The sequence below is a fragment of the Vulpes lagopus genome, unplaced genomic scaffold, assembly GCF_018345385.1.
Source record: "Vulpes lagopus strain Blue_001 unplaced genomic scaffold, ASM1834538v1 ctg178, whole genome shotgun sequence".
Taxonomy (NCBI): domain Eukaryota; kingdom Metazoa; phylum Chordata; class Mammalia; order Carnivora; family Canidae; genus Vulpes; species Vulpes lagopus.
In genome coordinates this window covers 1-26,025 of record NW_024570643.1, presented here as the reverse complement: position 1 = coordinate 26,025, position 26,025 = coordinate 1, and the positions used below count along the sequence as shown (strand labels likewise).

The window sequence follows — 26,025 nt, the reverse complement described above, 5'->3', positions numbered from 1 at the left end:
GGTTAGGGTTAGGGTTAGGAAAAGTGTCAGGGATAAGGTTAGTGTTAGGGTACGGGTTAGGGTTAGGATTAGCGTTATGGTACTGGTTCGGGTTAGGTTAGGGTTAGGGTACGGGTTAGGGTACGGGTTAGGGTTATTGTTAGGGCAAGGTTATAGGCTTAGGGTTTGGGTTAGGGTTAGGTTACCGGTTTGGTTTAGGGTTAGGGTTAGGGTACGCGTTAGGGATAGGTTTAGGGTATGTGTCAGGTTTAGGTTTAGGTTTAGGGTTAGGGTAGGCGTTAGGGTTAGGTTTGGGGTATGGGTTTGGGTTAGGTTTACGGTTATGGTACGGGTTAGTGTTAGTGTTAGCGTACGGGTTAGGGTTAGGGTTAGGATTAGGGTAAGGGTACTGGTTAGGCTTAGGTTTATGGTTAGGGTAGGGGTTAGGGTTAGGGTTAGGGGTAGTTTAGGGTACGGGTTAGGGTTAAAGTTAGGGTTAGGGTTAGGGTTAGCGGTGGGTATGGGATAGGGTTACGGTTAGGCTACGGGTAAGGGTATGGGTTAGGGTTATTTTTAGGGTTAGGGTACTGGTTAGGGTTAGGTTTAGGGTATGGGGTAGGGTCAGGTTTAGGGTTAGGGTTAGGGTAAGGGTTGGGGTTAGGTTTAGGTTACGGGTTACGGTTAGTGTTAGGGTTAGTGTTCGGTTTAGGGTACTCATTAGGGTTAGGGTGAGGGTTAGGGTACGGATTAGGGTTAGGGTTAAGGTTAGGGTACTGGTTAGGGTTAGGGTTAGGGTTAGCGTTAGGGTACAGGTTAGGTTAGGTTTAGGGTTGGGTTAGGGATAGGACACGGGTTAGGGTTAGGGTTAGGGGACGGGTAAGGGGTATGGTTAGCTTAGGGTACTAGTTAAGGTTAGGGTCATGGTTAGGGTATGGGTTAGTGTTAGGGTATGGTTTAGGGTTAGGGTTAGGGTTAGGTGTAGGGTAATGGTTTGTTTCAGGGTTAGGGGAAGGGTATGCGTTAGGGTTAGGCTTAGGGTATGGGTTAGGGTTAGGTTGAAGGTTAGGGTAGGGGTTAGGGTTAAGTTTAGGGTACGGTTTATGGTTTGGTTTAGGGTTACGGTACGGGTTAGTGTTAGTTTTAGGGTACTGGTTAGGGTTAGGGTTAGGTTTAGGGTTAGGGTACTGCTTAGGGATAGGTTTATGGTTAGGTAAGGGGTTATGGTTAGGGTTAGGGTAGGTTTAGGGTACGGGTTAGTGTTAAGGTTAGGGTTAGCGTTAGGGAATGGGTTAGGCTTACGTTTAGGGTAGGGTTAGGGTTAGGGTATTGTTTAGGGTTAGGGTTAGCGTTAGGGTTAGGGTTAGGGTTAGGGTATGGGTTAGGGTTAGGGTTACAGTTAGGGTTAGGCTAAGGGTACGGTTCGGTTACGGGTTAGTGTTAGGGTATGTGTACGGCTTAGGGTACGGGATAGGGTGAGGGTTAGGGTACGGATTAAGGTTAGGTTACGGCTTCGGAAAGGGTGAGGTTACGGGTTAGGTTTAGGGTTAGGGTTAGGTTTAGGGTACGTTTTAGGGTTAGGGTAGGTTACGGGTTAGGGTACCAGATAGGGTTCGGGTTAGGTTTAGGGTACTGGTTAGGGTTAAGATCAGGTTTTTGGTACAGTTTGGGTCAGGGTTAGGGTTACGGTTAGGGTACAGGTTAGTGTTAGGATGAGGGTTAGGTTACGGTTTAGGGTTAGGGTTAAGTACAGGTTATGGTACTGGAAAGGTTTAGGTTTAGGGTTAAGTTACTGGTTAGGGTTAGGGTTGGGGTATGGGTTACGGTACGGGTTAGGGTTAGGTTTAGGGTACTGGTTAGGGTTAGGGTTAGGGTACGATTAGTGTTAGGGTTAGGGTTTAGGGTTACGGTTATGGTTAGTGTTAGGGTTAGGGTACGGGTTAGATTACGGTTTAGGGTTAGTGTTAGCGTGAGGGTATGGTTAGCATGCGGTTCGAGTTAGGGTTAGGGTTAGGGTTAGGGTAGGGTTAGGGTTAGGTTACTGGTTAGGGTTAGGTTTAGGGTACAGTTAAGAATGTTTAATGGTTAGGGTTAGGGAATGGTTAGGGTTAGGGTTAGGGTTAGGGTATGGATTAGGTTAGGATTAGGGTTAGGGTTAGGGTAGTGTCCTGGTTAGGGTTAGTGTTAGGTTAGGGTAGTGTTAGGGTTAGGTTTAGGTTTAGGGTTTGGGTTAGGATACTGGTTAGGGTTAGGGTTAGGGTAATGTTAGGTTTTAGGGCTTGGGTTTAGGGTTAGGGTTAGGGTTAGGTTACGTGTTTGGTTTAGGTTAGGGTTTAGATTTATGGTTAGGATTAGTGTAGGGTTAGGGTTACGGTTAGGGTTAGGGTTAGGGGTAGGTTTAGGTTAGGGTTATGTTATGGGTTAGGTTGAGGTTAGGGTTAGGTTTATGGTTAGGTTTAGTGTACTGGTAGGATTACGTTAGGGTTATGGTGTAGGGTTAGGGTAGGGTACGTTTAGGGTTAGGGTTAGGTTAGGGTACGGTTAGGGTTAGTGTTAGGGTACGGTTTAGGGTTTAGGTAGGTTAGGGTTAGGGAGACGGGTATGTTTAGTAGTTAGGAGTTAGGGTAGGGTTAGGTGTTTAGGGTTAGGGTTAGGTACACGGTGGAGGGTAAGTGTTGGGGTTAGGTTTAGGTTACGGGTTACGGTTAGTGTTAGGGTTAGTGTTCGGTTTAGGGTACTCATTAGGGTTAGGGTGAGGGTTAGGGTACGGATTAGGGTTAGGGTTAAGGTTAGGGTACTGGTTAGGGTTAGGGTTAGGGTTAGCGTTAGGGTACAGGTTAGGTTAGGTTTAGGGTTGGGTTAGGGATAGGACACGGGTTAGGGTTAGGGTTAGGGGACGGGTAAGGGGTATGGTTAGCGTTAGGGTACTAGTTAGGGTTAGGGTCATGGTTAGGGTATGGGTTAGTGTTAGGGTACTGGTTTAGGGTTAGGGTTAGGGTTAGGTGTAGGGTAATGGTTTGTTTCAGGGTTAGGGGAAGGGTATGCGTTAGGGTTAGGCTTAGGGTATGGGTTAAGGTTAAGTTGAAGTTTAGGGTAGGGGTTAGGGTTAAGTTTAGGGTACGGTTTATGGTTTGGTTTAGGGTTACGGTACGGGTTAGTGTTAGTTTTAGTGTACTGGTTAGGGTTAGGGTTAGGTTTAGGGTTAGGGTACTGCTTAGGGATAGGTTTATGGTTAGGTAAGGGGTTATGGTTAGGGTTAGGGGTAGGTTTAGGGTACGGGTTAGTGTTAAGGTTAGGGTTAGCGTTAGGGAATGGGTTAGGCTTACGTTTAGGGTACGGGTTAGGGTTAGGGTATTGTTTAGGGTTAGGGTTAGCGTTAGGGTTAGGGTTAGGGTTAGGGTATGGGTTAGGGTTAGGGTTACAGTTAGGGTTAGGCTAAGGGTACGGGTTCGGTTACGGGTTAGTGTTAGGGTTAGTGTACGGCTTAGGGTACGGGATAGGGTGAGGGTTAGGGTACGGATTAAGGTTAGGTTACGGCTTCAGGAAAGGGTGAGGTTACGGGTTAGGTTTAGGGTTAGGGTTAGGTTTAGGGTACGTTTTAGGGTTAGGGTAGGTTACGGGTTAGGGTACCAGATAGGGTTCGGGTTAGGTTTAGGGTACTGGTTAGGGTTAAGATCAGGTTTTTGGTACAGTTGAGGGTCAGGGTTAGGGTTACGGTTAGGGTACAGGTTAGTGTTAGGATGAGGGTTAGGTTACGGTTTAGGGTTAGGGTTAAGGTACAGGTTATGGTACTGGAAAGGTTTAGGTTTAGGGTTAAGTTACTGGTTAGGGTTAGGGTTGGGGTATGGGTTACGGTACGGGTTAGGGTTAGGTTTAGGGTACTGGTTAGGGTTAGGGTTAGGGTACCGATTAGTGTTAGGGTTAGGGTTAGGGTTACGGTACTGGTTAGTGTTAGGGTTAGGGTACGGGTTAGATTACGGTTTAGGGTTAGTGTTAGCGTGAGGGTACTGGTTAGCAATGCGGTTCGAGTTAGGGTTAGGGTTAGGGTTAGGGTTAGGGTTAGGGTTAGGTTACTGGTTAGGGTTAGGTTTAGGGTACACGTTACAGAATGTTTAATGTTAGGGTTAGGGAACTGGTTAGGGTTAGGGTTAGGGTTAGGGTATGGATTAGTGTTAGGATTAGGGTTAGGGTTAGGGATAGTGTCCTGGTTAGGGTTAGTGTTAGGGTTAGGGTAGAGGTTAGGGTTAGGTTTAGGTTTAGGGTTTGGGTTAGGATACTGGTTAGGGTTAGGGTTAGGGTACATGTTAGGTTTAGGGCTTGGGTTAGGGTTAGGGTTAGGGTTATGTTACGTGTTTGGTTTAGTGTTAGGGTTAGATTTATGGTTAGGATTAGTGTACTGGTTAGGGTTACGGTTAGGGTTAGGGTTAGGGGACGGTTTAGGATTAGGGTTATGTTATGGGTTAGGTTGAGTGTTAGGGTTAGGTTTATGGTTAGGTTTAGTGTACTGGCTAGGATTACCGTTAGGGTTATGGTTAGGGTTAGGGTAGGGTACGATTTAGGGTTAGGGTTAGGGTTAGGGTACGGTTTAGGGTTAGGTTTAGGGTACGGTTTATGGGTAGGTTTAGGGTTAGGGGACGGGTTATGTTTATAGTTAGAGTTAGGCGTAGGGTACGGTTTGGGGTTAGGGTTAGGGTACACTTTGGGGTTAGGGTTAGGTTTAGGATAAGGGTAGAGTTTAGGGTTGGGGTTACGGTCATGGTACGGGTTATGATACGGTTTAGGGTAATGGTTAGGGTACGGGTTAGGGTTTAGGGTTAGGGTTATGGAAAGGGTTAGGGTTTGGTTTAGGGTATGGGTTAGGGTTAGGGTTAGGTTTAGGGTTAGGGTACGGGTAAGCATACTGGTTAGGGTTAGGGTTAGTGTTAGGGATAGGGATAGGGCATTGGTTAGGGTTAGGGTTAGGGTACGGGTTAGGATTAGTGTAAGGGTTAGGGTTAGGGTACGGGTTATGGTTGGGGACGGCTTAGTGTTAGCGTGAGTGTACAGGTAAGGTTTAGTGTTAGGGTTTGGGTTAGAGTACGGGTTAGGGTTAGGGTTAGGGTACGGGTTAGGGTTAGGGTACTGGTTAGGGTTAGGGTTAGGGTTAGGTTACGGGTTAGGGTTAGTGTTAGGTTTAGTTTGGTACGGGTTAGGTTTAGGGTTAGGGTTAGGTTACGGGTTAGGGTTAGGGTTAGTGAACGGGTTATGGTACAGGTTAGGGATAGGGTTAGGTTTTGGTTACGGGTTAGGGTTAGGATTAGGTTACGGGATACGGTACGGGTAGGGTTAGGGTTATGGTACTGGTTAAGGTTAGGGTTAGAGTTAGGTTTAGGTATGGGTTAGGGTTAGGGTATGGGTTAGGGTTAGGTTTAGGGTAAGGGTTAGGGTACTGGTTAGGGTTATGGTTAGGGTGAGGGGTAGGGCACAGTTTAGGCTTACGGTAGGGTTAGCTTTAGGGTTAGGATGCGGGTTACATTTAGGGTTAGCCATAGTGTTAGGGTACCGGTTAGGGTATGGGTTAGGGTTAGGGTACTGGTTAGGGTTATGGTTAGGGTTAGGGTACCGGTTAGGTTTAGGGTTAGGTTTAGGGATAGGGTATGGGTTAGGGTTAGGGTTAGGGTTAGGGTTAGGGTACGGTATAGTTTTAGGGTTAGGGAGGGTACGGGTTAGGGTTAGAGTTAGGTTACGGTTTAGTGTTAGGGTTAGGAGTAGGGTTCGGGATAGGGTTAGGGTTAGGGTTAGAGTACGGGTTAGGGTTATGGTTAGGGTAAGTGTTATGGTACGGGTTAGTGTTAGGGTTAGGGTTAGGGTATCGGTTAGGGTTAGGGTTAGGTTTAGGGTACAGGTTAGGGTTAGGGTTAGGTTTAGGGTACAGGTTAGGATTAGGGTCAGGGAGATCCCTGGGTGGCGCAGCGGTTTGGAGCCTGCCTTTGGCCCAGGGCGCGAATCTGGAGACCCGGGATCGAATCCCACGTCAGACTCCCGGTGCATGGAGCCTGCTTCTCCCTCTGTCTGTGTCTCTGCCTCTCTCCCTCTCTCTGTGACTATCATAAAAAATAAATTAAAAAAAAAGGATTAGGGTCAGGTTAGGGTTAGGGTTAGGGTTAGGGTTAGGGTTACGGTACGTGTTAGTGTTAGGGACAGGATTATGGTACGGGTTAGGGTTAGGGTTCGGTTACCGGCTACGGTACAGGTTAGGGGTCTGATTAGGCTTATGGTTAGCGTTAGGGTTAAGTTACGTATTAGAGTTAGGGTACGGGTTCAGGTTCAGTTTAGGGTTAGGGTTAGGGTAGGGTTGGGGTTAGGTTTAGCGGATGGGTACTGTTTAGGTTTAGTTTTAGGGTTAGTGTATGGATTAGGGTTAGGGTTAGGGTTAGGTTTAGGGTTAGGGTTAGGGTTAGGGTTAGGATTAGGATTAGGGTTAGGGTTAGGCTTAGGGTACTGGTTAGTGTTAGGGTTAGGGTTAGGATACAGATTAGGGTTAGGTTTAGGGTTAGGGTTAGGGTTAGGGTTAGGGTTAGGATAAGGGTTAGGATTAGGGTTCGGTGAGGGAACGTGTTAGGGTTAAGGTTAGGGTTAGGCTTAGGGTTAAGTTTAGGTTTAGGGTACGGGTTAAGGTTAAGTTTAGGTTTAGGGTTAGGGTTAGGGTAAAGTTTAGGGTACACGTTAGGATTAGGCTTTGGTTCGGGTTAGGGTACGGTTTAGGGTTGGGGTTAGGGTTAGGGTTAGGTTGAGTGTACTGGAGAGGTTTAGGTTTAGGGTTAGGGTTAGGCTACAGGTTAGGGTTAGGGTTAGTGTTAGGGTTCGGGTTAGGGTACGGTTTAGGGTTAAGGTTAGGGTACGTTTTAGGGTTAGGGTTATGGTACGGGTTAGGGTTAGGTTTAGGTTTAGGGTTCGGGTTAGGGTTAAGGTTAGGGTACATGTTAGGGTTAGGCTTACGGTTAGGGTACAGGTTAGGATTAGGGTTAGGGTTAGGCTTAGAGTACTGGTTAGTGTTAGGGTTAGGGTTAGGATACAGATTAGGGTTAGGTTTAGGGTTAGGGTTAGGGTTAGGATACGGGTTAGGGTTAGGGTTTGGTGAGGGTACGTGTTAGGTTTAAGGTTAGGTTTAGGGTACGGGTTAGGGTTAAGTTTAGGTTTAGGGTTAGGGTTAGGGTAAGGTTTAGGGTACGCGTTAGGGTTAGGCTTTGGGTTCGGGTTAGGGTTCGGTTTAGGGTTGGGTTTAGGGTTAGGGTTAGGTTGAGGGTACTGGAGAGGTTTAGGTTTAGGGTTAGGGTTAGGCTACATGTTAGGGTTAGGGTTAGTGTTTGGGTTCGGGTTAGGGTACGGTTTAGGGTTAGGGTACGGGTTAGGGTTAGGTTTAGGTTTAGGGTACGGGTTAGGGTTAAGGTTAGGGTACATGTTAAAGTTAGGGTTACGGTTAGGGTACGGGTTAGGGTACGGTTTAGGGTACGGGTTAGGACTGGGTACGGGTTAGGTTTAGGGTACGGGTTCGGGTTAGGTTTAGGGTTAGGGTTAGGGTACAGGTTAGTGTTCGGGTTATGGTTAGGTTTAGGTTTAGGGTGAGGGTTAGGTTAAGGGTCAGAGTACGAGTTAGGGTTTGTGTTAGTGTTAGGGTTAGGGTACTGTTTAGGGTTAGGTGAAGGGTAAGGTTTACGGTTTAGGGTTAAGTTTAGGGTTAGGGTTACAGTACCAGTTAGCGTTAGGGTTAGGGTTAGGTTATGGGTTAGGGTTAGGGTTAGGGTATGGTTTAGGGTTAGAGTTAGGTTACTGGTTAGGTTTAGGGTTAAGGTTAGGGTTAGGGTACTGGTTAGGTTGAGGGTTAGGGTTAGGGTACGGGTTAGGGTAGGGTTGTTTTAGGGTTTGGGTTAGGGTTAGGTTTAGGGTTAGGGTACTGGTTAGGGTTAGAGTTAGGGTTAGGTTTAGGGTACAGGTTAGGGTTAGGTTTAGGGTTAGGTTTAGGGTTAGGGTTACGGTACGGGTTAGCGTTAGGGTTAGGGTAATGTTTTGGGTTAGGGTTAGGGTTAGGGTATGAGCTAGTGTACGTGTTAGGGGACTGATTAGGGTGAGGATTAGCGTTAGGGTTAGGTTATGTATTAGGGTTAGGTTACGGGTTCGGCTTCAGTTTAGGTTCAAGGTTAGGGTATGGGTTGGGGTTAGGGTTAGGCATTGGGTACTGTTTAGGGTTAGTGTTGGGGTTAGTGTATGGGTTAGGGTTAGGGTTAGGCTTAGGGCTAGGGTTAGGTTTAGGGTACGTATTAGGGTTAGGGTTAGGGTTAGGGTAAGTGTTAGCGTACTGGTTTCATTTAGGGTTAGGGTTAGGGTACGGGTTAGGTTTTGGGTTATGTTTAGGGTACGGGTTAGGGTACAGGTAAGGTTTAGGGTTAGTGTACGGCTTAGGGTACGAGATAGGGTTAGGGTTCAGTTACGGAGTAGGGTTAGGGTTAGGGTAAGGGTACGCATTAGGGTTAGGGTTAGATCACGGGTTAGGGTTAGGGTTAGGGTAAGTGTACGGGTTAGGGTTAGGGTTAGGGTACGGGTTACCTTAAGCGTTGGGGTTAGGTTTAGGGTACTGGTTAGGTTTAGGGTTAGGGTTAGTTTACAGGTTAGGTTTAGGGTTAGGGTTTAGGATAGGTTACGGGATAGGGATAGGGTAGGGCACAGTTTAGGGTTAGGGTTAGGGTTAGGGTTAGGATACGGGTTAGGTTATGGGTTATGATACGTTTTAGGGTACGGGTTAGGGTTAGGGTTATGGTTTGGGTTAGGGTACGGGTTAGGCGTAGTGTAAGGTTTAGGGTTAGGGTACGGATTAGTGTTAGGGTTAGGTTAAGGTTTAGTGTTAGGGTTAGGGTACTGGTACGGGTTAGGGTTAGTGTTAGGGTTAGGATAAGGGTACGGGTTAGGGTTACGGTTTGGTTAGGGTTAGGGTTAGGTTTAGGGTACGTGTTAGGGTTAGTGTTAGGGTTAGGGTTATGGTTAGGGTTAGGTATAAGGTTAGGGTACGGGGTAGGTTAAGGGTACAGTAAGGGTTAGGTATAGGGATAGGGTATTGGTTAGGGTTAGGGTTAGGGTTAGGTTTACGGTACTGGTTAGGGTCAGCATTAGGGTTAGGGTATGGGTCAGGGTTAGGGTTATGGTCAGGGTTGCCCTATGGGTTAGGGTTAGGGTTAGGTTTAGGTTACAGGCTAGGGATAGAGGTAGGGTACAGGTTAGGCTTTCAGTAAGGATTAGGGTACCTGTTAGGGTTAGGTGTAGGGTACGGGTGAGGGTTAGAGTTAGGGTTAGGATTAGGGTACTGGTTAGGATTAGTGTTAGTGTTAGGATACAGGTTAGGGTTAGGGTTATGGTACGGGTTAGGTTTAGGGTGAGGGTTAGGGTTAGGATTAGGCTACTGGTTAGGATTATGTTTAAGTTATGGTACAGGTGAGGGTACGGGTTAGGATTCTGGTTAGGGTACGGGTTATGGTTTTGGGTTAGCGTTAGGGAAAGTGTTAAGGTTAGGGTTAAGGTTAGGGTTAGGGTTAAGGTACAGGTTAGGGTTAGGGTTAGGTTTAGTGTACGGTTTAGGGATAGAGTATGGGTTAGGGTACGGGTTAGGGTTAGGGTTAGGATTAGTGTACGGCTACAGGTTAGGGTTAGAGTTAGGGTTAGCGTTACGGTAAGTGTTATGTTATGGGTTAGGGTTACAGTTAGGGTACGGCTTAGGGTTAGGGTTAGTGTTAGGGTACGGTTTAGGGTTAGGGTTAGGATTAGGTTTAGAGTTCGGGTTAGGGTCAGGGTACAGGTTAGGGTTAATGTTAGGGTTAGCACTCAGGTTAGGTTTAGGGTTATAGTTAGGGTAGGGGTTAGGGTTAGGGTGAGGGTAGGGTTACGATTAGGGTTCGGGTTACGATTAGGGTGAGGGTTATGTTACGGCTTAGGGTATGGGATAGGGTGAGGGTTAGGGTACGGTTTAGGGTTATGGTTAGGGTACTGTTCGGGTTAGGGTTAGGGTTGGGTTTAGGTTTAGGGTACGGTTTAGGTTTAGTGTTAGGTTAGGGTTAGGGTACTGGATAGGGTTAGGGATAGGGTTTGGGTATGTGTTAGGGTTAGGGTGAGGGTTAGGTTTAGGGTTTGGGTATGGGTTAGGTTTAGGGTGCAGGTTAGGATTAGCGATAGGGATTGGGTACGGGTTAGGGTTGGGGTTTGGGTACAGGTTACGGTATGGGTTAGAGTTAGGGTTAGGGTACTGGTTCGGGATAGGGTTAGGGTTAGGGTACGGGTAAGGGTTAGGGTGAGGGTTTGGGGATGGGTTAGGTTTATGGTTAGGGTTAGGGTAGTGGTTAGGGTTAGGGTTAGAGGAAACCTTAGAGTTAGGTTTAGGATTATGTTTAGGGTTAGGGTACGGGTTAGGGTTAGGGTTAGGGTTAGGGTTAGGGTGAGTGTTAGGGTTTGGATTAGGGTAAGGGTTAGGATTAGGGTTAGGTTTATGGTACGGGTTAGGGTACGGGTTAGGATACTGGTTAGGGTACTAGTTAGAGTTTAGTGTTAAAGTTAGGTAAAATGTTAGGGTTAGGGTTAGGGTTAGGGTAAGGGTTAGCGTTAACTTTAGGGTTAGGGTTATGGTATGGCTTAGGGTTTGGGATAGGGTAAAGGGTAGGGTATGGTTTAGGGATAGGGTACAGGTTAGTGTTACGTTTAGGGTTAGGGTTAGGGTACGGGTAAGGGTTAGGTTTAGTGTTACGGTAAGGGTTAGGGTTAGGTTTAGGGTTAGGGTTAGGTTTACATTTTGGCTTAGGGTTAAGGTTAGGATTAGTATTAGGGTTAGGGTACGGGTAAGGGTTACGGTTAGGGTACGGGTAAGGGTAGGGGTTATGGTTAGTGTTAGGGTTAGGGTTAGGGTACAGTTAGCAATAGGGTTAGTGTTAAGGTTAGGGTTAGGTTTAGGGTACGGGTTAGGGTTAGGGTTAGGGTAAGGTTATGGGTTAGGGTTAGGGTTAGGCTAAATTTATGGTTTAGGGTTAGGGTTTGGATTAGGGTACGGGTTAGGGTTAGGGTTAGGGTACCACTTAGGTTTAGGGTTAGGTTACGGGTTAGGTTTAGAGTAAGGGTTAGCGGTAGGGTACGGGTTAGGATTAGGGTACGGGTTTGGGTACGAGTTAGGGTTAGGGTTAGGGTACTGGTTTGGGTTAGGATTAGGTTTAGGGTATGGGTTAGGTTTAGGGCTAGGGTAAGGGTTAGGTTTATGTATGGGTTAGTGTTAGGGTTAAGGTTAGGATTAGGGTTAGGGTAGGTTTCGGGTTAGAATTAGGGTTAGGGTTAGGGTTAGAGTTAGGGTGTGGTTACGGGTTAGGATTTGGGTTAGGGTTAGGGTTGGGAACGGGTAAGGGTTAGGGTTAGCTTAACGGTAAGTGTTAGGGTACGGTTTAGGGTTAGGGTTAGGGTATGGCTTAGTGTTAGGGTTAGTATTAGGATTGGGGTACGGGTTATGGTATGGGTTAGGCATAGGGTTAGGGTTTGGGTTAGGGTACGGGTAAGGTTTAGGGTTAGGGTACGGGTACGGTTTAGGGTTAGGGTAAGGGTTTCTGGTTAGGGTTAAGTTCAGGGTTAGGGTACGCATTAGGGTTAGGTTTAGAGTTAGGGTACTGGTTAGGGTTAGGGTTAGGGTATTGGTTTGTGTTAGGATTAGGGTTAGGGTAGGGTTAAGGTTAGAGTTAATGTTAGGGTTAGGGTAAGAGTTAGGGTTAGGATTAGGTTTGGGTTAGGGTTAGGATTAAGCTTAGGGTGGGTAAGGATTAGAGTTACGGTTAGGGTTAGGGTTAGAGTTAGGGTGTGGGTAGGGGTTAGGGTTAGGGTTAGGGTTAGGGTTAGGGTTAGGTTAAGGTTAGGGTTAGGGTACAGGTTAGGATACAGGTTATGGTTAGGGTTAGGGTTAGGGTACGGGTTAGTATACGGTTAGGGTTCGGGTTAGCGTTAGGGTTAGGTTTAGGGTACGGGTTATGGTTAAGGATAGGGTTAGGGTTAGGGTACTGGTTAGTGTAGGTTTAGGGTACGGGTTAGGGTAGGAGTAAGGGTTAGGGCTAGGGTACGGGTTAGGGTTAGGTTACGGGTAGTGTACGGGTTAGGGTTAGGTTAGGGTACTGGTTAGGGTTATGGTTAGGGTTAGAGTTAGGGATAGGTTACAGGTTAGTGTTAGTGTTAGGGTTAGGGTACAGGGTAGGGTTAGAGTAAGGGTTAGGGTCAGGGTGTGGGTTAGGTTTAGGTTATGGTTTAGGGTTAGGGTTAGTGTACTGGTTAGGGTTAGGGTTAGGTTACGCGTTAGGGTTAGGGCTAGGGTCCGGGTTAGGTTTAGGGTTAGGGTTAGGGTACGGTTTACGTGTGAGGGTACGGGTTAGGGTTTGTGTTAGGTTTAGGTTTAGGGTATGGGTTAGCAATAGGGTTAGGTTTAGTGTTAGGTTTAGGGTACAGGTTAGGGTTTGGGTTAGGGTACGGTTTAGTGTTAGGGTTAAGTTAAGGGTACGGGTTAGCTTTAGGGTTCGGGTTAGGGTTAGGGATAGGGTACGGTTTAAGGTTAACTTTAGGGTTAGGGTTAGGGTACTCCTTAGGGTTAGGATTAGGGTATGGGTTAGGGTTAGATTAAGGGTTAGGGTTAGGGTAGAGGTAAGGGTTAGGGTATGGGTTAGGGTTAGGGTGAGTGTATGGGGTAGGTTTAGTTTTAGGGTTAGGGCTAGGTTACGGGTTAGGGTTTGGCCTGGGTACGGGTTCGGGTATGGTTTATGGTATGGGTAAGGTTTAGGGTACGGGTTAGGGTACGGGTAGGTTTTGGGATAGGTTTAGGGTTAGGGTACATCTTAGGGTTAGGGTAAGGCTTAGGGTTAAGGTGAGGGTACGGGTTAGGTTTAGGGTTAGGTTTAGGGTTAGGGTTAGGGTTCGGGTTAGTGTTAGGGTTAGGGTAAGGTTTCGGGTGAGGTTTAGGGTTAGGTTACGGGTTACGTTACATTGTAGGGTAAGGGTTAGGGTTAGGTAATGGTTTAAAGTTAGGGTTAGGTTTCGTGTAACTGTATGGGTTAGGGTTAGGGTACGGTTACGGTTAGCATTAGGGTTAGGGTTAGGGTACGGGTTAGGGTGAGGGTTAGGGTTAGGGTACTGGTTAGGATTAGGGTTAGGGTTAGGGTTACGGTTCTGTTTAGGGTTAGGCTTAGTGTTAGGGTTAGGGTACAGGTTAGGGTTAGGTTTAGGGTTAGGGTTAGGGTTTGGATACGGGTTAGGCTTAGGGTTATGGTTAGGGCTAGAGTACTGGTTAGGGTTAGTGTTAGGGTTAGGGTACGGGTTAGGGTTAGGTTTAGGGTAGAGTTAGGGTACGGGTTAGGTTTAGGGTTAGGATACGGGATGGGGTTAGGGTTAGGGTTGGGGTACGGTTTAGGGTTAGGGTATTGGTTTGGTTCAGGGTTAGTGTTAGGTACGGGATAGGTTTAGGGTTAGCGTTCGGGTTATGTTTAGGGTACGGTTTAGGGTACGGGTTAGGGTTAGGCTTAGAGTTTGGGTTAGGTTTAGGTCATGGGTTAGGATACGGGTTAGGGTTAGGCTTAGTGTACGGCTTCGGGTACAGTTTAGGGTTAGGTTTAGGGTACGGTTTAGGGATAAGGTACGGGTTAGGGTTAGGGTTAAGGTTAGGGGTAGGGTTAGGGTTAGGATTAGGCTACGGATAAGGGTTAGGGTTAGCGTTACGGTAAGGTTTAAGTTATGGGTTAGGGTTAGCGTCAGGGAATGGCTTAGGGTTTATGTTAGGGTACCGGTTAGGGTTAGGGTTAGGGTACGGGTTAGGTTTAGAGATAGGCTTAGAGTTAGGGTTAGGGTTACGGTACTGGTTAGGTTTAGTGTTAGGGTTAGGATACAGGTTAGGGTTAGGGTTAGGGTTAGGGTTAGGGTTAGGGTACAGGTTAGGTTTACTGTAGGTTTAGGGTTAGGATAGGGTATGGGTTAGGATTAGGGTTAGGGCTATGTTATGGCTTAGGGTACGGGTTAGGGTTAGTGTTAGGGTACGGCTTAGGGTTAGGGTTAGGGTAAGGTTATGGATTAGGTTAGTGTTAGGGTATGGGTTAGGGTTAGGGTTAGGGTTAGGGTAGGGTTAGGGTAAGGTTACGGGTTAGGGTTAGTGTTAGGGTATGGGTTAGGGTTAGGGTAGGGTTAGGGTTCTCGTCAGGGTTAAGGTTAGGATACGTGTTAGGGTTGGGTAGGCGTTACGGTTAGGGTTAGGTTTAGGGTTAGGGTACGAGTTAGATAACGGGTTAGGGTTAGTGTTAGGGTTAGGGTTAGGGTACGATTTAGCAATCGAGTTAGGGTTAGGGTTAGGTTTAGTGTACGTGTTAGTTTTAGGGTTAGGGTACGGGTTAGGGTATGGATTAGGTTTAGTGTTAGGGTTAGGGTACGGGTTAGGATAAGGGTTAGGTTAGGGTTAGGTTACTGGTTTGGGGTAGGGTTAGGTTTAGCTTTAGGGTACAGGTTAGGGTTTGGTTTAGAGTTAGGTTTAGGGTACGTGTTATAGTTAAGGTTAGGGTTAGGTTTATGTTTAGCGTTCGGGTACGGGTAAGGGTTACGGATTTGGTACACGATAGGGTAAGGGTTATGGTTAGTGTTAGTGTTAGGGTTAGGGTACAGGTTAGCAATAGGGTTAGGGTTACGGTTAGGTTTAGTGTACGGTTTAGGGTACGGTTTAGGGTACGGGTTATGGTTAGGGTTAGGGTTAGGGTAAGGGTACGGGTTAGGGTTAGGGTTAGTGTTAGGGTTATGGTTAGGGTACGGGTCAGGGTTAAGTTTAGGGTTAGGGTTAGGGTTTGGGTTAGGGTGCTGGTTTCGTTTAGGTTTAGGGTTAGGGTACTGGTTAGGTTTAGGTTAGTTTTAGGGTTAGGTTTAGGCTACGGGTTAGGGTACGGGTTAGGGTTAGGGTTAGTGTATGGCGTAGGGTACGGGTTAGGGTTAGGGTTAGGGTACTGATTAGGCTTAGGGTTAGGGTAAGGGTACACGTAGGGTTAGGGGTAGGGAACGGGTTAGGCTTAGGTTTAGCGTTAGGGTTAGGGTTAGGGTAGGTGTTACGGTTAAGGTTAGGGTTAGGTTTAGGGAACGGGTTAGGGTTAAGTTTAGGGTTATGGGTAGGTTTAGCTTTAGGGTACGTTTTAGGGTTATGGTTAGGGTACGGTTTAGGGTATGGATTAGGGTTAGTGTTAGGGTTAGGGTTAGGGTACGGGTTAGCAATAGCGTTAGGTTTAGGGTTAGGTTTAGAAAACGGGTTAGGGTTAGAGTTAGGGTATGGGTTAGGGTAGGTTTAGGGTAAAGGTATGGCTTAGGGTTAGGGTTAGGGTAAGGGTTAGGGTTAGTGTTAGGGTACTGGTTAGGGTTAGGTTTAGGGTACGGGTTAGTGTTAGAGTAAGGATTAGGGTTAGGGTATGGGTTAGGTTTAGGGTTAGGGTTAGGGTATGGGATCGGTTTAGTGTTTGGGTAAGGGTTAGGGTATGGTTTAGGGTTAGGGTTAGTGTTATGGTACTGGCTGGGTTAGGGTGAGGGTTACGGTATGGGTGAGGGTTAGGGTTAGGGTACAGGTAGGGTTAGGGTTAGGGTTAGGTTGCGGTTTAGGGTTAGGGTTTGGGAATGGGTTACGGTGCTGCTTAGGGTTAGGATTAGGATTAGGTTACGGGTTAGGGTGAGGGTTAGGGTACGTGTTACGGTACGGGTTAGGGTTAGGTTTAGGATACTGGTCAGGGTTAGGGTTAGGGTACGGATATGGGTTAGGGTTAGGGTTAGGGTACGGGTTAGGATAAGGGTAAGGGTTAGGGTTATGGTTACTGCTTAGGTTTAGGGTTAGGGCATGGTTAAGTGTTAGGTTTAGGGTTAGGGTACTGGTTTGGTTTAGGGTTAGGTTAAGGGTACGCATTAGGGTTAGGGTTAGGGTATGGGTTAGGTTTAGGGTTAGGGTTAGGGTACAGATTAGGGTTAGGTTTAGGTTTAGTATGGGGTTAGAGTTAGGGTTCAGGTTAGGGTTAGGTTTAGGGTATGGGTAAGGGTTAACGTTAGGGTTAGGGTTAGGGTTAGGTTTAGCGTTAGGGTACGGGTTAGCAATCAGGTTAGTGTTAGGGTTAGGTTTAGTGTGCAGGTAAGGGTTAGGGTTAGGGTACGGGTTAGGGTTAGGGTTAGGGTAAGGGTACGGTTTAGGATTAGGGTTAGGGTTAGGCTGAGGTTAGGGTACGGGTAAGGGTTAAGTTTAGGGTTAGGGTTAGGTTACTCGTTAGGCTTAGGGTTAGGGTACAGGTTCATTTAGAATAAGGGTTAGGGTTAGGGTACGGGTTAGGGTTAGGGTACGGGTTAGTGTGAGGGTGAGTGTACGGGTTAGCGGTAGGGTTAAGTTTAGGGTTCGGGTTACGGTTAGGGCTGGGTACGGGTTAGGGTATGGGTTAGGGTATGGGTTAGGGTTAGGGTATGGGTTAGGGTTAGGGATAGGGTTAGGTTACGGGTTAGTTCTAGGGTTAGGGTACGGGTTAGGGTACAGGCTAGGGTTAGGGTTAGGTTTAGGGTTAGGGTACTGGTTAAGGTTAGGGTTAGGGTTAGGGTACGGGTTAGGTTTACTGTTAGGGTTGGGGTTAGGGGACGGGTTAGGGTTAGTGTTAGGTTACGGGTTGGGGTTAGGTTTAGGGTTAGTGTTAGGGTTAGGGTACGGTTTAGGGTTAGGTTAAGGGTTAGGGTTAGGGTACTGGTTTCGTTTAGGGTTAGGTTTAGGGTACGGGTTAGGTTTAGGGTTAGGTTTAGGGTACGGGTTAGGGTACGGGTCAGGGTTAATGTTAGTGTACTAATTAGGGTACGGGTTAGGGTCAGGGTTAGGGTACAGGTTAGGGATAGGGTAAGGGTTAGGGTTAGGGTTAGGGTTAGGGTTAGGGTGAGGGTTAGGGTAGGGGTTAGGGTTAGGGTTAGGGTTAGGTTTAGGGTACGGCTTATGGTGAAGGTTAGAGTTAGGTTTAGGGTTAGGTTTAACGTTAGGGTACGGGTGAAGGTTACGGTTAGGGTACGGGTTAGCGGACCGGTCATAGTTAGTGTTAGGGTTAGGGTTAGGGTACGGGATAGCAATAAGGTTAGGGTTAGGGTTAGGTTTAGTGTACGGGTTAGGGTTAGGTTTAGGGTACGGGTTAGGGTAAGGGTACCGGTTACGGTTAGGGTTAGGGTTAGGGTACGGGTTAGGGTTAAGTTTTGGGTTCGTGTATTGGATCCGTTTAGGGTTAGGGGACGGGTTAGGGTTAGAGTAAGGGTGAGGGTAGGGTACGGTTTAGGGTCAGGGTACGGGTTAGTGTACCGGTCAGGGTTAGTGTTAGGATTAGGGTTAGGGTACGGGTTAGCAATAAGGTTAGGGTTAGGGTTAGGTTTAGTGTACAGGTTAGGGTTAGGTTTAGGGTACGGGTTAGAGTAAGGGTACTGGTTAGAGTTAGAGTTAGGGTATGGGTTAGGGTTAAGTTTAGGGTTAGTGTACTGGATCCGATTAGGTTTAGGGGATGGGTTAGGGTTAGAGTAAGGGTGAGGGTTTGGTACGGGTTAGGGTTAGGGTACGGGTTAGGGTTATGGTGAGTGTACATGATAGGGGTAGGGTTAGGGTTAGAGTTAGGTTACGGGTTAGGGTTAGGGCTGGGTACGTGTTAGGGTACGTGTTAGGGTACAGGTTAGGGTTACGGTATGAGTTAGGTTTAGTGTTAGGGTTCGGGTACGGGTTAGGGTTAGGGTTGGGTACGGGTTAGGGGTAGGGTTAGGATAGGGTCTGGATTAGGGTTAGGGTTAGGGTACGGGTTAGGGTTAGTGTAAGGATTAGGGTTAGAGTACGGGTTAGGTTTAGGGTACAGCTTCTGGTAAGGGTGAGGGTACAGGTTAGCAGTAGGGTTAGGGTACGGGTAGGTAACGGGTTAGGGTACGGGTTGGGGTACGGGTTAGGGTTAGGGTACTGGTTAGGGTTACGGTTAGGGTAAGGGTTAGGGTATGGGTGAGGGTTAGGTTTAGGGTTAGAGTTAGGATGCGGGTTAGTTTTAGGGTTAGGGTTAGAGTACAGTTAGGGTTAGGGTTAGGGTTAGGGTACTGGTTAGGGTTAAGGTTAGGGTAAGGGTATGGATTAGGGTTAGGGTTAGGGTTAGAGTACGGGTTAGGGTTAGGGTTAGGTTACAGGTTATGGTTAGGGTTAGTGTTAGGGTTAGGGTACCGGTTAGGGTTAGGGTTAGGGTAAGTGTATCGGATAGGGTTAGGGTACGGGTTAGGGTACGGGTTAGGGTTAAGGTTAGTGTTAGGTTTAGGGTGAGTTACGGGTTAGGGGTAGCGTTAGGGTTAGGGTTAGGGCTGGGTATGGGTTAGGGTTCGGATTAGGTTACGGTTTAGCATTAGGGTTAGTGTACGGTTTACAGTACTGGTAGGTTTAGGGTTAGGCTTAGGTTTCGGGTTAGGGTTAGGGTACAGTATAGGGTACGGGATAGGGTTAGGTTTAGGGTACTGGTTAGGGTTAGGGTTAGGGTACGGATTAGGGTTAGGGTTAGGGTTAGTGTATGGGTTAGGATTAGGGTTAGGGTTAGGGTTAGGGTACTGGTTAGGGTTAGGTTTAGGGTTATGGTTAGGTTAAAGGTTAGGGTTAGTTTTAGTTTTAGGGTTAGGGTTAGGATACGGGGAAGGTTTAGGGTTAGGGTACGTGTTAGGGTTAGGGTTAGGGTATTGGTTAGGGTTAGTGTAAGGGTTAGGGTTAGGGTACGGGTTAGGTTTAGGCTATGTGTTAGGGTAAGGGTGAGAGTGCGGGTTAGGGGTAGGGTTTGGTTTAGGGTTAGGTTACAGGTTAGGGTTAGGGTTGAGTATGGGTTAGGGTACTGGTTACGGTACGGGTTAGGGTTAGGTTATGGGTTAGTTTCAGTGTTAGGGATAGTTTACAGGTTAGGGGTAGGTTTAGGGTACTGGTTATGGTTAGGGTTAGGGTACGGGTTAGGGTTAGTGTAAGGGTTAGGGTTAGTGTACGGGTTAGGGTTAGGGTACAGGGTAAGGTACGGGTTAGGGTTAGTTTTAGGTTACTGGTTAGGGTTAGGTTCAGGGTTAGGGTACGGATTAACGTTAGGGTTAGGGTTAGAGTACGGGTTAGGATTAGGGATAGGGTTAGGGTTAGGGTACTAGATAGGGTTATGGTTAGGGTTAGGATTAGGTTTAGGGTACTGGTTAGGGTTAGGGTTAGGGTAACGGTGATGTTTAGGGTTAGGGTTAGTGTACGGGTTAGGTTTAGGGTTAGGGTTAGGTTTTGGTTTAGGGTTAGGGTTAGGGTTAGAGTTAGGGTTAGTTTTATGGTACTGGTTAGGGTTAGGTTCAGGTTTAGGGTATGGATTAGGGTTAGGGTTAGGGTTAGAGTACGGTTTAGGATTAGGGATAGGGTTAGGGTTAGGGTACTGGATAGGGTAAGGGTTAGGGTTAGGGTTAGGATTAGGATTAGGGTACTGGTTAGGGTTAGGGTTAGGGTAACGGTGATGTTTAGGGTTAGGGTTAGTGTACGGGTTAGGTTTAGGGTTAGGGTTAGGTTTCGGTTTAGGGTTAGGGTGAGGGTACGTGTTACGGTACTGGTTAGGTTTAGGGTTAGGGTTAGGTTACGGGTTAGGTTTAGGATACTGGTTAGGGTTAGGGTTACGGTTAGGGTATGGATTAGTGTTAGGGTTAGGTTTAGTGTACGGGTTAGGTTTAGGGTTAGGGTTAGTGTTAGGGTACTGTTTCGGGTTAGGGTTAGGGTTACGGATAGTGTACAGGTTAGGGTTAGGTTTAGGGTTAGGGTTAGGGTTAAGATACGGGTTAGGGTTAGGGTTCGGGTATGGGTTAGGGATAGGATTTGGTTTAGAGTTAGGGTACTGGTTAGGTTTAGGATTTGGGTTAGGGTACGGGTTAGGGTTAGGGTTAGGGTTAGGGTTATTGTACGGGTTAGGTTTAGGGTTAGGTTACGGGTTAGGGTTAGGGTTAGGCTTAGGCTTAGTGGTTAGGATTAGGGTACTGTTTAGGGTTAGGGTTAGGGTTAGAGTTAGGGTACAGGTTAGGGTTAGGCTTAGGGTTAGGGTTAGGGTTAGGTTACGGGTTAGGGTTAGGGTTAGTGTTTGGGTTAGGGATAGGATTTGGTTTAGGGTTAGGGTACTGGTTAGGTTTAGGGTTAGGGTTAGGGTACGGGTTAGTGTTAGGGTTAGGGTTAGGGTTATTGTACGGTTAGGTTTATGGTTAGGTTACGGGTTTGGGTTAGGGTTAGGGTTAGGTTTAGGGGTTAGGATTAGGGTAAGGTTTAGGGTTAGGGTTAGGGATAGGGTTAGGGTACTGGTTTGGTTTAGGTTTCGGGTAGGGGTACATGTTAGGGTTAGGGTTAGCATACGGGTTAGGGTTAGGGTACTCGTTAGGGTTAGGGTAGGGGTTAGGGTTAGGGTTATGGTTAGGTTTAGGGTACGGGTTAGGGTTATGGTTAGGCTTCGGGTTATGTTTAGTGTTAGCATTAGGGTACAGGTTAGGGTTACGGTTAAGGTTTGGGTGAGGGTAAAGGTTAGGTTTAGTATTAGGGTTAGGGATAGGGTATGGGGTAGCAGTAGGGTTAGGGTTAGGGTTAGGTTTAGTGTACAGGGTAGGGTTAGTTTAGGGTTAGGGTACAGGTAAGGGTTAAGCTTAGGGTTCGGTTTAGGGTACAGGTTAGGGTTAGGGTGACGGTAAGGGTATGGGATAGGGTTAAGGTATGGGTTAGGGTACGGGTTAAGGTTAAGTTTAGGTAGGGTTCAGGTACTGGTTAGGGTTAGGGTATGGGTGAGGGTTAGAGTAAGGGTTAGGGTACGGGTTAAGGTTATGGTACGGTTTAGGGTTAGGTTGAGTGTATGGGTTAGGGGTAGGGTTAGGGTTAGCGTTAGGTTGCGGATTAGGGTTAGGCTGGGTACGGGTTAGGGTATGATTTAGGGTACGGGTTAGGGTTAGGGTACGGGTTAGGTTTAGGGTTAGGGTTAGGGTCCTGGTTAGGGTTAGGGTACGGGTTAGGATATGGGTTAGGGTTAGGGTTAGGGTATGAGCTAGGGGACGGGTTAGGGTAAGGTTTAGGGTTAATGTTAGGGCTGGGTATGGGTTAGGGTTAGAGTTAGGTTACGGGTTAGGGGAAGGGATGGGTACGGTTTAGGGTACAGGATAGGGTTTGGGTTAGGGTTACGTTTAGGGTACGGGTTAGGGTTAAGTTTAGGGTTTGGGTTAGGTTTAAATTTTGTGTTAGGTTATGGGTAAGGCTTACGGATAGGGTACGGGTTAGGGCACAGGTTAGGGTTAGTGTTAGGGTTAGGGTTCGTGTATGGGTTAGCAATAGTTAGGGCTAAGGTTAGGTTTAGTGTACGGGTTAGGGTTAGGGTTGGGTATGGGTTAGGGTAAGGGTAGGTTAAGGGTAGGCGTTAGGATTAGGGTAAGGGTTAGGGTTAGTGAACGAGTTAGGGTTATGGTTAGGGTACTGCTTAGGGTTAGGGTTAGGGTTAGGGTACAGGTTAGTGTAGGGTTAGTGTTAGAGTATGGGTTAGGTTTAGGGTTAGGGTTAGGGTACTGCTTTGGTTTTGTGTTAGGGTAGGGGTCCGCATTAGGGTTAGGTATAGTGTTAGGGTTAGGTTTAGGGTTACGGTTAGGGTACTGGTTACGGTTAGGGTTAGGGTTAGGGGAGGGTTTAGGGTTAGGGATAGGGTAAGGTTATGGGACGGGTTAGGGTTAAGGTTAGGGTACGGGTAAGGGTTAGGGTTAACGTTTGGGTACGGGTTAGGGTTATGTTCAGGGTACGGGTTAGGGAACGGGTTAGCGTTAGTGTTAGGGTTAGGGTTAAGGTACGGGTTAGCAATAGGGTTAGGGTTAGGGTTAGGTTTAGTGAACGCGTTAGGGTTAGGGTTAGGTTTAGGTTTAGGGTTAGGGTTAGGGTTAGTGTTAGGGTAAGGGTTAGGGTTAGGCTTAGGGTTAGTGTTAGGGTTAGGGTTAGGGTACCGGTTTGCAATAAGTTTAGGGCTAAGTTTAGGTTTAGTGTACGGGTTTTGGTTAGGGTTAGGGTTTGGGTTAGGGTTAGGGATAGGTTAAGGGTAGGCGTTAGGGTTAGGGTTAGGGTTAGTTTACGAGTTAGGGTTAGGGTTAGGGTACTGGTTAGGGTTAGGGTTAGGTTTAGGGTAGAGATAGGGTAGGTTTAGTGTTAGAATACGGGTTAGGTTTAGGGTTAGGTTAGGGTACTGGTTTGGTTTTGCGTTAGGGTAAGGGTACACATTAGGGTTAAGTATAGGTTACGGGTTAGGGTTAGTTTTATGGTTAGGGTTAGGGTACTGGTTAGGGTTAAGGTCAGGGGAGGGGTTAGGTTTAGGGTAAGGTTAGGGTACGGGTTAGGGTTAAGGTTAGGGTTAGGTTTAGGGTTAGGGATACGGTACAGGTTAGGGTTAGGCTTAGGGTTCGGTTACAGATTAGGGTTAGGGTAAGGGTACGGGTTATGGTACTGCTTAGTGTTAGGATTAGGGTTTGGTTTAGGGTTAGGGTTACGGTACGGGTTAGGGTTAGGTTTGAGTACTGGTTAGGGTTAGGGTTACGGTTAGGGTACATATTTGGCTTACAGTTAGGGTTAGGGAACAGGTTAGGATTAGGGTTAGGGATAGGGTTAGGGTTCTGGTTAGGGTTAGGGTAAGGGTATGCATTAGGGTTAGGGTTAGGGTACGGGTTAGGGTTAGCTTTAGGGTACGGGTTAGGTTTAAGGTTTGGGTTAGGGTTAGGGTTAGGTTAGCCTTAGGGTATGGGTTAGCAATCGGGTTAGGGTTAGGGTTAGGTTTAGTGTACAGTAAGGGTTAGGGTTAGGCTACGGGTTAGGGTTAGGGTTAGGGTTAGTGTTAGGGTAAGGGTAAGGGTAAGGGTTAGGGTTAGGGTTAGGCTTAGGGTTAGGGTACGGGTTAGGGTTAAGTTTATGGTGAGGGTTAGGGTACTCGTTAGGGTTAGGTTTAGGGTACGGGTTAGGGTTAGAGTAAGGTTTAGGGTTAGGGTACGGGTTAGGGTTTGGGTATGGGTTAGGGTTAAGTTTAGGGTTAGGGTTAGGGTACTCGTTAGGGTTAGGGTTAGGGTATGGGTTAGGGTTAGAGTAAGGTTTAGGGTTAGGGTACTGGTTACGGTTAGGGTACGGGTTAGGGTTAAGTTTAGTGTTCGGGTTCGGTACTCTTTAGGGGTAGGGTTAAGGTTCGGGTTAGGGTTAGAGTAAGGTTTAGGGTTAGGATACGGGTTAGGGTTTGGGTACGGGTAAGGGTTAGGGTGACTGTACGGGTTAGCAGTAGGGTTAGGGTTAGGGTTCGGTTTCGGGTTAGGGTTAGGAGTGGGTACGGGTTGGGTACAGGTTAGGGTACGGGTTAGGGTTAGGGTACAAGTTAGGGTTAAGGTTAGGGTTAGGGCACTGGTTATGGTTAGGGTTAGGGTTACGGTACGGGTTAGGTTTAGAGTTAGGGTTAGGGTTAGGGTACAGGTTAGGTTTAGCGTTAGGTTACGGGTTAGGGTTAGGTTTAGGGTTAGTGTTAGGGTTAGGGAATGGTAAGGGTTAGGTTTAGGGTTAGGGTTAGGGTACTGGTTTCGTTTAGTGTTAGGGTTAGTGTACGGGTTAGGTTTAGGGTTAGGTTTAGGGTTAGGTTTAGCGTACGGGTTAGGGTACGAGTTAGGGTTGCGTTTTGTTTTGTTTTGTTTTGTTTTGTTTTTACAAAGAGTCAACTTTATTGGACAGTCAGGGTCAGTTTCTCTTTTTGCCTTTCCCCGTGACCTTGGCTGGTTTGAGAACTGGAGTTGCTGCCTGGTACAGAGTAGAGGAGATCTTGTTGATGTAATACAGCCCAATCATGGAGAAGATAAAGCAAGTGGTGACGCACACTCGATGGATGAGGCCAGATGCAAAGAGAGCCAAAAGGAGGCAAAGAAGAATCTCAGGGAAGACCTTTGCTTGGAATCCTTTGCCAAAAACCAGATTCTCCAGATTATTGAAGGCGGTGAGCGAGAAGACGAACAGTCCGGAGCCCAGCATGCTGCCCTGGATGGTAAGCCACTCGGTGGAGGGCAGTTGGTGGCTGTACATCTGAATCCCGGCGAAGAGCAGCAGGGACAGCAGGGACGAGAGCGCCAGCGAGGTGCCTGTGCCCACGGCCATCGCACGCTGCCCCCAGCACCAGAAGGCACTTCAGGAAAGAAAGAGAGGCACCAAACCGCGGCGGCCGTGTACGGCTTAGGGTACGGGTTAGGGTTTGGGTTAGGGTACGGATTAGGGTTAGGGTTAGGGTAAGGTTACGCTTTAGGGTTAGGGTTAGGGTTAGGGTACGGATTAGGGTTAGGGTACGGGTTAGGGTTAGGGTACTGGTTAGTGTTAGGATGAGGGTTAGGGTTGGGATTAGGCTGAGGTTTAGGTTTAGCGTTAGGGTAAGGTTTAGGGTTAAGGTTAGCGTTAGGGTGAGGGTTAGATTTAGCGTCAGGGTACGGGTTAGGGTTACGGTTAGGGTCCGGGATAGAGTTAGGGTTAGGGTTAGTGTACGGGATAGGATTAGGGTTAGGGTTAGGGTTACGGTTAGGGTTAGTATACGATTTAGGGTTAGGGTTAGGGTTAGGGTTAGGGTACTGTTTTGGTTTAGGGTTAGGGTTAGGGGTTAGGGTTAGGGTTAGGGTTAAGATTAGGGTTAGGGTTAGGGTTAGCGTTAGGGTACGGGTTAGCCATAGGGTTAGGGTGAGGGTTAGGTTTAGTGAGGGTAACGCATTACGGCTAGAGTTGGGGTACGGGTTAGTGTTAGGGTGAAGGTTAGGGTACTGGTTAGGGTTAGGGTTAGGGTTAGAGGTAGGGTAGGGGTTAGAGTTAGGGTTAGGGTTTGGGTTAAGGTTAGGGTAGGTTTAGGGTACGGCTTAGGGTTAAGGTTAGGGTTAGGGTTAGGATTAGGGTTAGGGTTAACGTTAGGGTACGGGTTAGCAATAGGGTTAGGGTTAGGGTTAGGGTTAGTGTACGGGTAAGGGTTAGGGTTAGGGTATGGGTTAGAGTTAGGTTTAGGGTAAGGGTATGGGTTAGGGTTAGGGTTAGGCTTAGGGTGAGGGTACGGGTTAGGTTTAAGTTAATGGTTAGGGTTAGGATCTCGTTAGGGTTAGGGTTAGGGTATGGGTTAGGGTTAGAGTAAGGGATAGGTTTAGGGTACGAGTTAGGGTTAGGGTACGGCATCCGGTAAGGGTGAGGGTACGGGTTAGCAGTAGGGTTAGGGTTAGGGTCAGAGTACGTTTTAGGGTTAGGGTTAGGGTACGGGTTGGGGTAGGGTTTAGGGTTAGGGTTAGGGTTACGGTACTGGTTAGGGTTATGATTAAGGTTAAGGTAAGGGTGAGGGTTAGGTTTAGGGTTAGGGTTAGGTTACGGGTTAGGGTTAGGGTTACGTTACGGTTTAGGGTTAGGGTTAGGGTACGGGTTACGGTACTGGTTAGGGTAACGGTTAGTGTTAGGTTACGGTTTAGGGTTAGGGTAAGTGTACGGTTTACGGAACGGGTTAGAGGTAGCTTTAGGGTACTGGTTAGGGTTAGGGTTAGGGTTAGGGTCCGGATTAGGGTTAGGGTTAGGTTAGCATACGGGTTAGGATTAGGGTTAGGGTTAGGGTTATGGTTAGGGTACGGTTTAGGGTTAGGGTTAGGTTTAGGGTTAGGGTACTGGTTAGGGTTAGGGTTAGAGTTAGGGTACGGTTTAGGGTTAGGGTTAGGGTTAGGTGTAGGGTACGGTTTAGGGTTAAGGTTACTGTTAGGGTTAGGTTTAGGGTTAGCATGAGGGTACGGATTAGGGTTACAGTTAAGGTACAGGTTAGGGTACGGGTTAGGTTTAGTGTTAGGGTTAGGGCTAGGGTACGGGTTAGCAATAGGGTTAGGGTGAGGGTTAGGTTTAGTGTATGGGTTAGGGTTAGGGTAAGGGTACGGGTTAGGGTTATGGTTAGGATAAGGGTACGGGTGAGGGTTAGGGTTAGGGCTAGGGTACGGGTTAGGGTTAAGGTTAGG

At 47.4% G+C, this 26,025-nt stretch overlaps 1 protein-coding gene across 1 annotated transcript; it reads right to left on the bottom strand.

The window, feature by feature from the left end:
- Positions 1-23,755: 23,755 nt before the first annotated feature.
- On the bottom strand, positions 23,756-24,166 carry LOC121483830 (keratinocyte-associated protein 2-like). The gene has a single exon (XM_041742353.1). The coding sequence runs from the start codon at positions 24,164-24,166 to the stop codon at positions 23,756-23,758; it is 411 nt and encodes a 136-aa protein (XP_041598287.1).
- Positions 24,167-26,025: the final 1,859 nt, after the last annotated feature.